Genomic DNA, 13,379 nt, shown 5'->3' with positions numbered 1-13,379 from the left:
GTTCTGAAATATGCTATAATGGGTGGTACAGGCACTCCTCTTAAAATGCCCAGCTGGGAGTGCTTAAGAGTGCAGCTTTGGTTGCTATGATACGGAATATCCACAAAAAGAAATGTGTTGCCAGTACCTGACTCTAGATGACTGATGCTTACTTGGTGGATTCAGAACAACGAAATCTTTATATCTGTATTATTATATTATATATATCCACATCACAACGCACCTCTTTGACAAGAAGCAAAAAATGCTTGATACGGGAAAAGAAGAGGAAGTTTTCTTACATATCCATCCATGGCCCAGTTGTCATTCTTAAACTTGCTGTAGTAGTGCTCTGTTGGCCCTTTCACCTGGTAGACCTTCAATAGCAGCTGGTTTTCCTCTGCCTTGTAGGTACCTGGATAGAGATAGAGAACAGTTAAATATACAAATAGCTTGGCTAGCACCTTGTTTTTTTTGTTAGCGGTTCGAACGTTAGAAAGCGGTTAGAAATGCAAAGAGAAAGACACAGAGGCAAAGGTGCAACTGGAAATTGAGAAGTGAAAAGACTGACAGAAAAGTTGATAAGCAAACAGGAAGAAGAAGACACTTTGACACTGTTTAATGATCATACTCTATTTTCTTCACCAGGCACTTGACACATTACGAAAGGAAAAAGTGACATTTACCCTTCAGCTACACGTCTCTACTTGGTTAACTACACAACACAAAACTGCTGCTGTTTAATATGACAAGTCCATTTAAGTGAGACATCAGAAATCTAAGATGAAGATACTCGACTGGCTGACAGTTAAATTCCATTTTTTACCAACTAGTAATTTTTTTAACACATAAATCTATGGTTCGTAAAAATTAAACAGAACAGTGTTCAGAAAAATGTGCAATATAAAGGAACGTGCCAGATTTAACATAGATAGCAAGGATGCTTTGCTAATATTGTGCAAAGAAAATCAGATCTTTAATAACCTGCTGTGTATTTGCACCTATAGCAGCGCTGCTTCTGTGATATTTACACTACATTTAATATATGCAAATCTTACCTCACTGACAACAAAGTCAGTGCTATGAGAAAGTTCAGACCTTCACATCGTATAAAATCAAGTAATTTTTTTAAACTTTTTTCTATATTTGATGAGATTTTGTCACTCTGTATTTCTTTATATTTTGCTGGGAAAATGGGTCCAATGTAAACATAATTGGAAATAACAGACAAAAAAGGGAGACAAAAACTTAAGAGCGTGATAATCACTATTTGGTATGACCACCTTTATTCTTCAACACAGCCAGGAATAGTTCTCCAAGTTTCTTAAAGGACATTCCAAAGGTCTTCTTTGGATGTTGGCTGCCTTTTGTTCCATTCTCTGCAAACATGATCCCACACTGCTTCAATAGGTCCGGGGTTTGAGGAAGACAATCCATGACTCAGTGTTCCATTGTGGTTTTTTTAATGCAAGTATGCGTTTACTATATTGGAAGTGTGAGTGGGATCACTGTTATGATGAAAAATTAAGCTCTTGCCAATCAGTGGCTTTCCAGGCATTACTGCATGGTCGATTCTTGACAGGCATACTTCCACGAAACCATTTCTGATCCACTGAACGGCCGCATGTATCTCTCTGGTCCTGTGTCAGGGTTTTGCTCTATTTTTTTTTCCTATTCCTTAAGGACATGACTTTCAAATAATGTTCATCTGCTGTAGACAAAATTATTTGGTCCTTCACTTTCTTCTTTTGTGCTCTGTTTGTCCTGGTTCCTTGTTGTTTTAAGGACATACTGCACACCATGTTGAGATTTGCCAAATTTGTGGCAGCAGCTCTTTGGGAATCACTTTGTTATTGCAAAAATACTATTTTATGCCTGTTGAACTGTGTTACTTTTTGTTATTTTTCACAGATTCAACTAAAGAAAAGGGAACAAATTATGTGCTTTTGCAACAGGTTGCTAGTAACAAAGTGTCTAAAGATGCTATTTAAAATGGACTTTTTGTTTCTGTTATGTGTATATAAAACTGTGGTTTATCCCTTAAGTAAGGTGCCTCCTTTGTGCTTGAATGAATTGTCAGCCAGTCCTAAGTGACTTTAAAATAAATAAATAAATAAACATTCTTCTGGAAAAGGTCCGGTGAAAGACCATTTAAAAAAACAAAACACAAGGCCGGGCTCCTTGGAAACAAAATGAAAAGAAATAAGGGGTGGCTCAAGACTATTGCACATCGGCGTATTTCAAATATAATTTATGACTTGTAATACTTACATCAGCCTTTGTTTAACTGAAGCAACAAACTGACTCAAGTGTTTCTTGGTTCTGTTTTATGTATAAAACTGCATTAATGTGTTTCACACAGTCTGAAAGTAGAGCACTAGCTCCTCTCTAACAACACTCAAAGCAAATTTATGAACGTGAATAATAAATTTTGCTTTGAGTGCTTCCTTTCTTGTTTTACCTGACAATCTGATGGACACGCCGCTGGCTTCCAGTAATGTGATGTTGACTCGACCACTGGTATCATTGAACCCAGTAACTGTAAAGGCAGTGGCCTGTCTCTTCCCAAGGTACTCATAGAAGCCGCTCCACTCAGAGTTCGGAGAGAAGACATCCACTGGAACTGCAATGAAGTCAAAGGCACAAAACAGGAGGAAATCTAAAGTTTAGCATTTGCTGTTGCTATCAATATCATTAATGTCACACTGTTTTTTGGATATTTTTGTCAGCTATAATCTGCACCCTTTCCCTGTTTAACACTAAATAACATTAAAGGTCACAAACAGGGAAGAAACATTTATTATTATTAGGATTAGTCATAAATATTTGACAAGACAAGACACAGCACTTCTACCTTTTAGTTACTTCATAATTGAACAGGCCAGTGTGAGTTTGTCTGAATCCTACATTTAGAAACAGGACTTCTTTAAAACACAGCAGCTGCAGGATTCATGGCAGATCAAAACTGTCTCCTTCTAAATGCATATATTGATTACAAAATCCTACTTAAACATTGCATCTCAGCTGTACTTCACAGCATTTCACTGTCATCCTATAAAATCAAAAAGCTCTGTGGAATGAACACTCACTGCAATCTCAATACCCTCTTTGAGGAATACTTTGTCTCAATCTCGTTTATCAAAGCGCAATTTAATGAACTCTGTTACAAACATGGGTAACACGGTACATTTGTGGTGGAAGTGAACTCTGCATACCACGAATCTTGTTCTTTTGGACATCTGTATCTCCTCTGCCTTTGGGATTGACTTTGACTCCAACTGAAACATTAAAATAAAACACAGAGATAAATGCTGTTTGCTTGACATTTAAAGTTATGCAGAGAGAGCATTTGGTAGATTTGGGAAAATATAAGTATGTGACGGGACTGAGCAAACAGGAAAAGCACATGTTAAAAAAACCCATTATCTAATTGCTTTGCCATGTGCTACTTCAAGACAAGAGACAGAAAACTGCTGGCAGTCCATTTCCTGTCTGGGTATTATTGTCTTGTTGCTATACACTTGTATATCACGACATTCACAGCCATCAGTTCCTCATCTTTGAGAACAGATAGCGCTATGAGTATGTGATAAAAAATATCAACAACAACAACATTCATACGCCTGAGGCTGATTTCCCAGAGCATGGAAATAATATTAGTGTGATAAGCTGTATTTATCTTAAACCATATGGGAATATGACATCCATTCTAGATTTTAGGCAACATATCAGCACATTTTACAAGCAGTGCATTTTCAAGATACAATCTGAATACCTTTGCAGAGCGGTGGTTTTCCTGACCATCTACCATCACTTTTACAGGCTCTGTGCTCTGAGCCCCCAGCCAGATAGAAACCTTCTTGACAGGTGTAGATCAGAGTGTATCCCAAGGTAGGCAGGTCCATAGATCGAACATCTACATTACTGGGGGTCTCTGGCTGTCTGCATGAATGGGCTGAGTAACAGGGAGGGGAAAGAGCAGTTATTATAAACATATCCATGCTTTAGTTTAAAACAAGATAGGAAGTTTTTCTCCACTAAATTACAAATACAACCACCAACACTGACTTTAATTAGCTCAAGTTGGGTTTTTTTACTGATGTGCCGAAGATACAAATGTGATTGTGCACGGAGTTTTTCCTTACCTATACACTCAGGTTGAGTTCCACTCCAGGTCAGGTTTTCTAGGCATGTTCTTGTCGTTGAACCGAGGATGTGGTAGTTTTTGCGGCACTTGAAGGAAATCTTACTGCCAACCTATTTATCATAAAAAGCATGATAAAAAGTCTTCCCCCAGCCTCTAAAACTCCATATAGTAATCACAATAGTCATTCATCTTGAACGTACCGCTAAAACCTTATAGCACATCCATTTTTCTAACTTTTGTTGTGATCATGAAGTTTATCAAACATTTAAACTTCGATTTTTGCTCCTGCATCACGTGCTGTGTCTGTGTTGTTCTACTGGTGTTAGTAGTCCTCCTACTCTTTATAGAGTTGTCAGGGGAAATATGATATGAAGATGATATCCAATTATGCCTTCACAAATTGAAGGATTTGCATGTTTGCTTAAACTCCATTAAGGATTGGACAGCCAATATATTCCATCAACACATTCTTATCTCTTCTCCAGACAGCTTGGTGCAAAGATAAAAGAACCTTAAAAACTTTGAGCGTTAGCTTTTCCCTGGTGTTTACTTTTCACTTGCATATGAAGTCTCTGATTCTTGGTTCAGACCTACAGTACTTAATCTCATTTGAGGATGCATGCATGAAAGTGGTAGAACATTGATGCCATTTGTTCACAAATTATGCTGAATTTTCTTTTATATAACAGATACTTGTAGTGGCCCTTCATCATGTTAACAAAATATCTGCAAAACTGCCAAAGTTAAACATTAATCCCATCATTTTAGTAAAATAAAGTGCTTACTATTCACAATCTTTTATCTGAAAGTCCATACTTACAGTATAATAAATACCTCTTACTTGAAAAAAACTTCAGCTGGTGCTATAATGTTCTTACCTGAATAAATTAGTGTTCCAGATATGTAATGAATTATACATATGTTTTAGTGCACTAATAAATGTTTCTTACTTGAAAGCCTTGGGCCATGACTGGGATACCATAAGCTGGAGTTCCTGGATCACGACAGCTGTTGAAGGCTGGGTCTGCAAATACATTTACACAATGAACATTTTTAGAAATATTTATATCTTTTACAGTCTTTTCAGTGTCATACACTTACCGGTTACTTAGTTAGGTACACTTGTTTAGCTGGTTGTTAGTGCAAATATCTAATCAGTAAATCACAGTGCAGGGCCTCGGTGTGTTTACTGTGGGCCGGTAGACATGTCCATGTCTATCAGCCCACAGTATATGGACCTGTTGAATTTCAAACTGAGCATCAGACTTTGAATGACACATGGTGTTTGGTGCCACAAATCCCTGCACATCTGTAGGGTTCACAAAATGCCTTGTTGATGCCAGAGGTCAGAGGAGAATGGCAAGATGACTTCAAGCTGATAGGAAGACTAACTCAAATAACTGCTTGTTACAACTAAGGTATGCAAAAGAGCATATCTGACTGCACAACACACTGAAGCAGAAGGGCTACAGAAGCAGAAGACCACACCAAGGTGCTGCAGCTGGTGTAATGTTGTGGGGGTACCATTCGTCCCATTTGTACCAAATGGACACCACGGACTATGTGATTATTGTTTACCCATCTTCTGATGGCTTGTTTCCAACAGGTTAATGTTGCGTCATGAAGCTCAGATCATCTGAAAAATTGGATTCTTGAACAAGACGATGAGTTAACTGTAGTCAAATAATCCCCACAGACATAAGATACTATCAGTCTAGTATAGCACCTTTGTGATGTGGTGGAACGGCAGGAGTTGTGTGATGCTATCTTGTCATTATGGCTCTGAGGAATGTTTCCAACACCTTACTGAATCTGTGCCATGAAAAATTAAGGCAGTTCTGCAGGCAAAAGTGGATCCAGACCAGTACTTGCAAGGTGTAACTAATAAAGTCTTTTTTTAAATTGATTTTTGACTTATTGGTAAGACTTCAGGCACTTAACACAGAAGATTATTCAATGCCTCACCACTATCAGAATACATTATAGTAAATATTAAATATTAAAGTCTTAAGAAGTATAACTTTTCTATGTAAGCACCCAGTTAGCACTTAAATCTGAACAACATGCAGTAACATAGAAAAACACATTTTTAGCAGAACAACGTGACAGAAATTCTGTGATGGCCGTGCTGTTCTCGCAAGACTGATTTAATTTCACTTTTTTCCTTGTAATTGTACAACTTGTTCCAAAATAAGCTCCACACTTCCAAAACAGCAAACACAAACACTTCAATTTCACATCAAAAAGTGAAGGACTGCTTTACAAGATAAAATCTTGTATCCAAATGCTGACATCAAAATTACACACTTCATCAGTTGACGAGATAATATCTTCAGCTCTAGGTATGCAGGAATACTAATGCCAAGATGTGAATATGAGTAAGCTCTACAATCTTGTTTACCAATAATCTGATTTCACACAATTTTAATCATAATATGATAAAATGTTTTCCTTTGCAGTAGACAAATTGTTCATCTAAAATTGTGAAACTACTGGAATATGTATTTATGATTTATGTAAGCATTCTGTTAATGTGTCTAAGTCTTTATGCATGATTTTCTGTGTGTAATGCAAAAGTGTGTTGGGAGCAATATACTGACCAGATATCTCAATTTCCTTTAACAAACTGACACTAACGCATTTATAAAAGCCCAGAAAAGCACTGAAATCTTACACTGTTTTCTGTAAATGTCATATCATACATGATAGGTCATTTTAACTTGTTTAAGCTTACCAGATCTCAGTTTCCTGACATGTGGAAACAAAAAATCTTCTGGATGTTTATGGTTTCACGCTGGACTATCATCAAGATACTGTAAAAAGTCCTGTATCCAGTATATATGAAGTATCTACATCTAAAGCTGAGGCAGCATCTCTGTTGCATTCCTATATACATTATGGGGCATAAATATGAAGTCAGCATATTGTTTACATTTAGTTACCTATGCAAGCTGGTTGTTGGCCACTCCAACTTCCATCTGCTTGACAGACTCTGGATGCAGAGCCTACGAGCAAGTAGGGGGCATGGCAGTAGAACCTGACCTCTGACCTATGTAGGAAAGCAAATATTAAATTATAATACAAACCCCAAAATTGCACAAAAGTAGGCAGTGATGAGGAATGTTAATTAATTCATCAACTTATCAAAGGGGTTTTGAAGTGAAAAATTAAATTGTGGCAGGATAACGCAAGTAAATTAGTTCCTGTGTAGAGCACAGAATGTAGGAGACATAATACAACTTTTATTCAGTAGCAATTCAGTTATGCTATTTAAAAAAAGAGAATGTATTTCAAGGTAGTCGAGTCCCCATTCGGCCATGTAATACTTATGATTATAACTAAAAAGCATAACCACGTTATACACTAAACTACTGTGGCTTATTCATTAACTTATAAACCACTGACCGGTATGAAAAGATATTTCCCTCTCTGAATCCTCCTCCAGGAGAGCCAGGATCACCACATAGGACAGCTTGAAAAGACATAAAAATGGCGATTAGGACTGTGTACTGGTGCACAGATCGGTTAAAAATGCTAAAAAATCAACACATTACTGTGTTGATGCACAGTAATGTGCATCAACATGCTGCAGTGTATAGTATATGCAGCGGTACGCTAACTTACGCAGACATTGTGGGACGTCTCCTGTCCAAGTCCCATTCCCCTCACAAGTTAACACAGCAGGAGTGGACAGCTGATAACCGTGGAAACAGCTATAGCTAATACTCGATCCCCATGAATGGTCGGTCCCTTCCACCTTCCCATTCTGTACTTGAGGGGGAGGTCCACACTGGATCACTGAAACACATATAACAGCATTATATACAGTAAAATAAAATAATAGGAAATTAAACAGTTCAAAAGATAACATGAGCTAATGCACCACTGCAACACATATCTAGTAGTAGTCTTGCAAAGCTGGTTGTAAGGTTCATGCAGTATACAACTTAATCCCGTAACAGAGGTGACTGTTAGGGTTCATGAACCAATTAGAAAGGAAACTTTCGAGTCGACTTGGAAATAGCAGCCGGGGGTCGAGAAACAAAGCTGGAAATTGAACAACTGGAAAAAGGTCAACATGACTTGAGACTACAGGTGGAGGTGAAAATACATCCTTAGATGTGAAAAAAGCAAAATCTGCAGATGACTGTAATCACCACTATTTGGATATGTATAGAGTTAAAGCAGCAGATGACCCAAATCGCCATGTTTAGGTTACCGAACCAAAAAAACTAACCGATGAACTGAGAGTTTCTGATACACTTCTGCTTCACAAGACTAAAAAAACTCACAATATATGAAAAATATCCGTTTTATAAATCAAACTACCTCTAACCATCACCTTGAATAATTAAATGGACTGCATACCCCTGACTCCGTTTAGCTTTTGCCATTTGTCATTAGCCTTCGGGCTCAAAAACTAACAATACTGTGAATGTTAAAATTAAATATTCAGTAGGCATCCAAGCGGCACAGTGATTTGTTTGCGTTAAAATAAATAGTGTTTTTCATTCATAGAAGTAACTGAAGATCTGACCATATTATTAAAAAATGGACACACAAATGCAAATTCACTTAATTATTCTTTCCAGTGTGTACATGAAGCTGAGCTGCTGTTCATGTAATGTTAATGACTCACACAAACTCAGTCCTATTTAGAAACTCAATTTTGTAAATGACAGTTTATATAACTAATATTGGGATTAAATTGTCCGACGCATCACGTAGGCAAGTATGCATTTAAAAAAGCATTTGTTACACACAGAGAATTTATTTCTGTGATGACTGGAGGTTAAAGGACTTTTTACAAGATTTTAAGAAACTCGCTGTCAGTGTTCATACATGCAAGAGCATTTTTATGTAGCTGGATATGTGTGCGTTTAACTTCATAACACTCCGACAAACATCTCTGCGTGTGCATGTGCCCGACTCCCCACGATAATGATAACCATCTGCATGGTTTCAAACATCTAATAAAGCCAGTGTAATTCTCATCTAACCAGGAGACAGATGGTTTCATGCTCCATTCATTCTGCTATGATGATATACAATAGACATACCCACACACAGAGAGAAAGAGAGAGTGGCAGATAAGCACAGAAACATCCTGTATATACAGAGGACAAAGCAATAAGAAAGTATTGCGCATAAACACATGTAATCGAGAGTAAAAAAATAAGTACCGGTATATAAAACTATCTGTAATTATACTGTATACAGATTTAATTTTTTCTTGTTCATTTTTTGGAATATTTTTCTGTTCCTCTGTTTGCATTATCGTCACTCTTTCTGAAAAAAGTAAAATCAAATCAAAAATTAATCAAGGACACCTTTTGCTAGTACCGAGTTGGACCCCCTTTTACCTTTAGAACTGTTTTAATTCTTTGTCACAGAGAATCAATGCCATATTTTGGCACGACAGTATTACACAGTTGCCGAGAGTTATCAGCTGTGCACCCATGATGTGAATATCCTGTTCCCCAAAGGGACTCTGCTCATTGAGAGCTGGTGACTGGGGAGGCCATTTGAATCCAGTGAACTCATTGGTATGTTTAAGAGGTGATGTGACCTTTGTGACATGGCACGTTATCCTGGTGGAAGCAGCTATCAGAAGATGGGTACACTGTGGTCATAAAGGCACGGACACAGTCAGGAACGCGTTCTTCCAGAAAACGGCTGATCACAGTTATTTTGTCCTTTTTGGACCATTCCCTGTAAACACTAGAACTGGTTGTGTGGGAAATTGGATTAGTAGCTTCTGAAATACTCAGGCCAGCCCATCTGCCATCAATAACTATGCCAGGTTCAAATTCCCTAAAATCAAAACTTGGACAGTTTGAACTTCAGCAGGTCATTTTGACCATTACTTTGAGTTGCTTTTGTGTGGTTGGCTGCTAAGATATGTATTAATAATAAGGTTAATAATGAATAATAATTCATGATATTAACAATAATAATACCTATAAGTGGTTTGGAGTCCTATGTAAAGCGCCATACAAATACAGGCCATTTACCATTTTTTGTTAATAATACTTCATCAGGTGTACTTAATAAAGTGACAAGTACGTGCATTTCATTTATAATTCTGTGTTATTCTGCCTATGGCAAGCTAATCAACTGGTTGTCTGGCTTTCTATCTCACCAGTGTTGTGAAGAAGCCTTCACCTCCCCATAGCCATCCTTCCAGCCTTAGAAAAAAATTCTATTTCTCCACTCTACAACGTGTCCTTGTTTGTCCCATTCAAAACAAACCTACGCACCTGCACACAAATCAATGCCAATTTCTTAAAGTATGTACATGATTCATCGTTTTATTGTTACGTGACTGTAGGAATAATAGCTGGTGGCTAGCCAGCAGTTAATGAAGTTTCAGTTTCATCACAGAATGAATGTTTTCTTCCGCCTAAAAGCAACTTTGTTGTTGGGGAACAAACTCTAGCTGACTAAAACAGAGGAATGCATTCTTATTGACTTGAGCAGTTAATATTCCAGACCAATATTTCTGTGGGACTCTGATGCCCCAAAACACTCGGGTCTGTAATTGAAGGTTCCTGAACTCTTTTATTTCCTCTTTGTCTCTTTTCCTTGTTGTGAATTGACTACGGTGGCTTCACAACCCAGAGGAAGACAACTAACTCTCATCCCTGCTTGCTTATGCGCCTTTGCTCTTCCCTCCATCATTGCGCTCGCTGACTCCTTTCCCGATCCTCTCTTCTTTCCTCTCACGTCTCCACACTCTCCTCTTTCTTACACTCTGGTCCCCTGCCTCCTTTCTGTCTGGGTACTCCCCCCCTGACTCCCTCTAACCCTTCTTTGCTTTCTCCCTGCACTTCTCTTCGTTGGCCTTCTGTCCCAGCTCCAGTCCTCTTTCATCCTCTTCCCCAGCTCTCTTGGACTCCTTCTCACACCATTACTGCCTCTCCCTCCCTCCCTTTGTCTTTTAAGCATATCTCTCTTGGTGCAATTCACCCAACCAACAAATTTTATGGGCTTAATCCCTTTTCTCACTGTGTGTTTACAGGTTTGGGGGCAGGTATTGATTTGGCTCTCTTTGTTTCTCCCATCACTCGCTTCCTTTCTCACTTGCTTCTCCTTTGCTTTCTCCTTGTAGCCTCACTGATGGCTCATCACATTCACTGTTTTTCTTTTTTCATTTACTTGCTTTACACTCTCTTTTTCCACCTTCCAATTTCTTTCCCTCTAAATCTCTGGATTATGCATTGTGTGTCACTCTGTGTTTTTGTGTCTCTCTTCTCTAATCCATTGTTTTCTTCCGATACACCCCTTCATCCCTTACCGCCCCACTCCTCCTCCTAGTCTCCCCCTCTGTCACTCATTGTCATTCTTATGTCTAAGTCCCTTTGATTCCCTTTTGCCTGCAGTTCGATAGGTCCTTCATTAAATGTGTCTATGGGTGTCTGTGTGTTAAAAAGCTTTCGTCACAAAATGAGATCAAATGATCGATGAGGGGATGAAAACAGGGGAGTTGAACATGAGATGGGGAGATTTAGAAAATGAGAACTAAAGGAGAGCAAAGAGGAAAGACTTTTCTAGTCTATAGCCTGTTTCTACCTCTGTATCTCACTGGCTCGTTCCCATTTTTCCATACCACCTTTAACTTTTGCTTCTCAGTTTCCTCCCCAAGTCACGTGCTCTATCAGTATCACACACTATCTTTTACTTCTGCTTTTCCTCTCTGCACCTCTTTCTGCTTCCCTCTCAGTAGCCTCTATCCCTGCTTTCTCAGTTTTTTTCATCTCAGTTCAAAGCCTCTCCAACTGCAGGAGCCAGCAGGAGATTTTCTGTTTGTGGGAAGAAACGGCAGGGTGGATCTCAGGAAACATTCCTTTTTACTGTTGTTGAGTATCATAGTCTAAACTCTAAATATGGCCTGTTGTAAAACTCTGAGCCATTTCAATTTAATCCATTCCTTTTTTATTTTCCCCTTTGTGTTTGTGGGAAAACAGAAGGTCTCAGGAAATAAACCCTGATTTAACACCCTGTTATAGTGAGGAGCAATGTTATTCTTCCTTTGGCCTAATCTTCCACTTCTTCCACTAATGTACTGTTGAATTCACAAGCTGTTATTTACTATACCAGTTCTTATTGCAATACTGTTTTTCTTAGTTAAATTGCCCTTTGTTTTTTGTGCACTCTACCATTAACTACTATCACAATTCTTCATTGTTTGCTACCATTAGAAGATCTCATTACATTGAGATTTGACACTATAATATGTCGAGTCCATGTGCTTTTATTATTTCAATGCAGAATACAAGACAACTTTTTATACTTTCCGTTCTGACTATGAATCAAATTCTGGGACAATTAGCAAAGGTTTTTAGGAAAGAAATCGGAATATTCTTGTTTCACTTTTTTGGCAAATCATAGACATTTACAAAAGGAATCCCTCATTTTTATTTTCATATATCAGAAAATATTAGCATATACCTTAACTTCTCTATATAACCAGTGGGCTAATCTAAACAAAGCTTTGCATCAAAACACACATACTGCACTTATTAACATCTATATGTTACAAAAAACATTTATTATAATTCTCTCTTTTTTTTTTGGGATTTTATAAAATCAGTCCAAAACAGAAATGGACATTTTCTTTCTACCACTCTGAAAAAAAAAACACATGTTTTGTAAGCAAAATAGCTCAGAATCTCAGAACTGAACAGAAAAAAAATATTTCTGCATGTAAGCATGTAAATTTTCAACAATATTTATTTTATTTAGTTGGTTTAGTTTAACATTTCATGCTTTTATCCATAACTATGGAAACAGTTATGTATTACTTCCTCATACCTTTACAGCTGGGTTTAGTTTGGTTCCAGGTTCCATCTTTTATGCAGCGCAGAACGTTGCGTCCATGTCCAGGTGGTTCCATCAAGTGACCGGGGTTGCAGCGGTAGATCACTGTGTGGTTGAAGTTAAACTCTCTTCCTATATAGATTCCATTAGCTATTGTCCCAGGATCACCACAACTGATCACTAAAGGAAGTAACAAAAATGTTATGGTATAAGTGAGCCTAAATCTGTCATACAGTGGTGTGCCAGTAAGCCTGGAGCTGTGGATGAGTGCAGCATCATTTAAAACCAAAGCGTAAAAACTGTGCTTTCTAAAATGTCATAAAAACTGTGCTTTCTGTTTACTCGAATTTCTTTCTCCTTCCTCACTGTAACTTCCCTGAAGCACATTCCAACTTCATTCTATCTACCTCCCACCTCCGTCTCCCCCTTTCCC

At 38.0% G+C, this 13,379-nt stretch overlaps 1 protein-coding gene across 1 annotated transcript in view; it reads right to left on the bottom strand.

The window, feature by feature from the left end:
• Window positions 1-13,379, bottom strand: part of LOC101487496 (CUB and sushi domain-containing protein 1) — a 457,578-nt gene that overhangs the window by 13,362 nt on the left and 430,837 nt on the right. The window contains exons 62-71 of the mRNA XM_024803309.2: window positions 12,941-13,126; window positions 7,751-7,924; window positions 7,532-7,598; window positions 7,069-7,175; window positions 5,077-5,150; window positions 4,125-4,236; window positions 3,755-3,934; window positions 3,195-3,257; window positions 2,441-2,602; window positions 282-394 (exon numbers count right to left, since the gene is read on the bottom strand). Coding sequence (XP_024659077.2) covers window positions 282-394; window positions 2,441-2,602; window positions 3,195-3,257; window positions 3,755-3,934; window positions 4,125-4,236; window positions 5,077-5,150; window positions 7,069-7,175; window positions 7,532-7,598; window positions 7,751-7,924; window positions 12,941-13,126 — 1,238 coding nt within the window. The remainder of the gene's footprint in view (window positions 1-281; window positions 395-2,440; window positions 2,603-3,194; window positions 3,258-3,754; window positions 3,935-4,124; window positions 4,237-5,076; window positions 5,151-7,068; window positions 7,176-7,531; window positions 7,599-7,750; window positions 7,925-12,940; window positions 13,127-13,379) is intronic.

This window comes from Maylandia zebra, linkage group LG1 (genome assembly GCF_041146795.1).
Source record: "Maylandia zebra isolate NMK-2024a linkage group LG1, Mzebra_GT3a, whole genome shotgun sequence".
NCBI lineage: Eukaryota > Metazoa > Chordata > Actinopteri > Cichliformes > Cichlidae > Maylandia > Maylandia zebra.
This window is presented reverse-complemented; position numbering and strand designations above follow the sequence as displayed.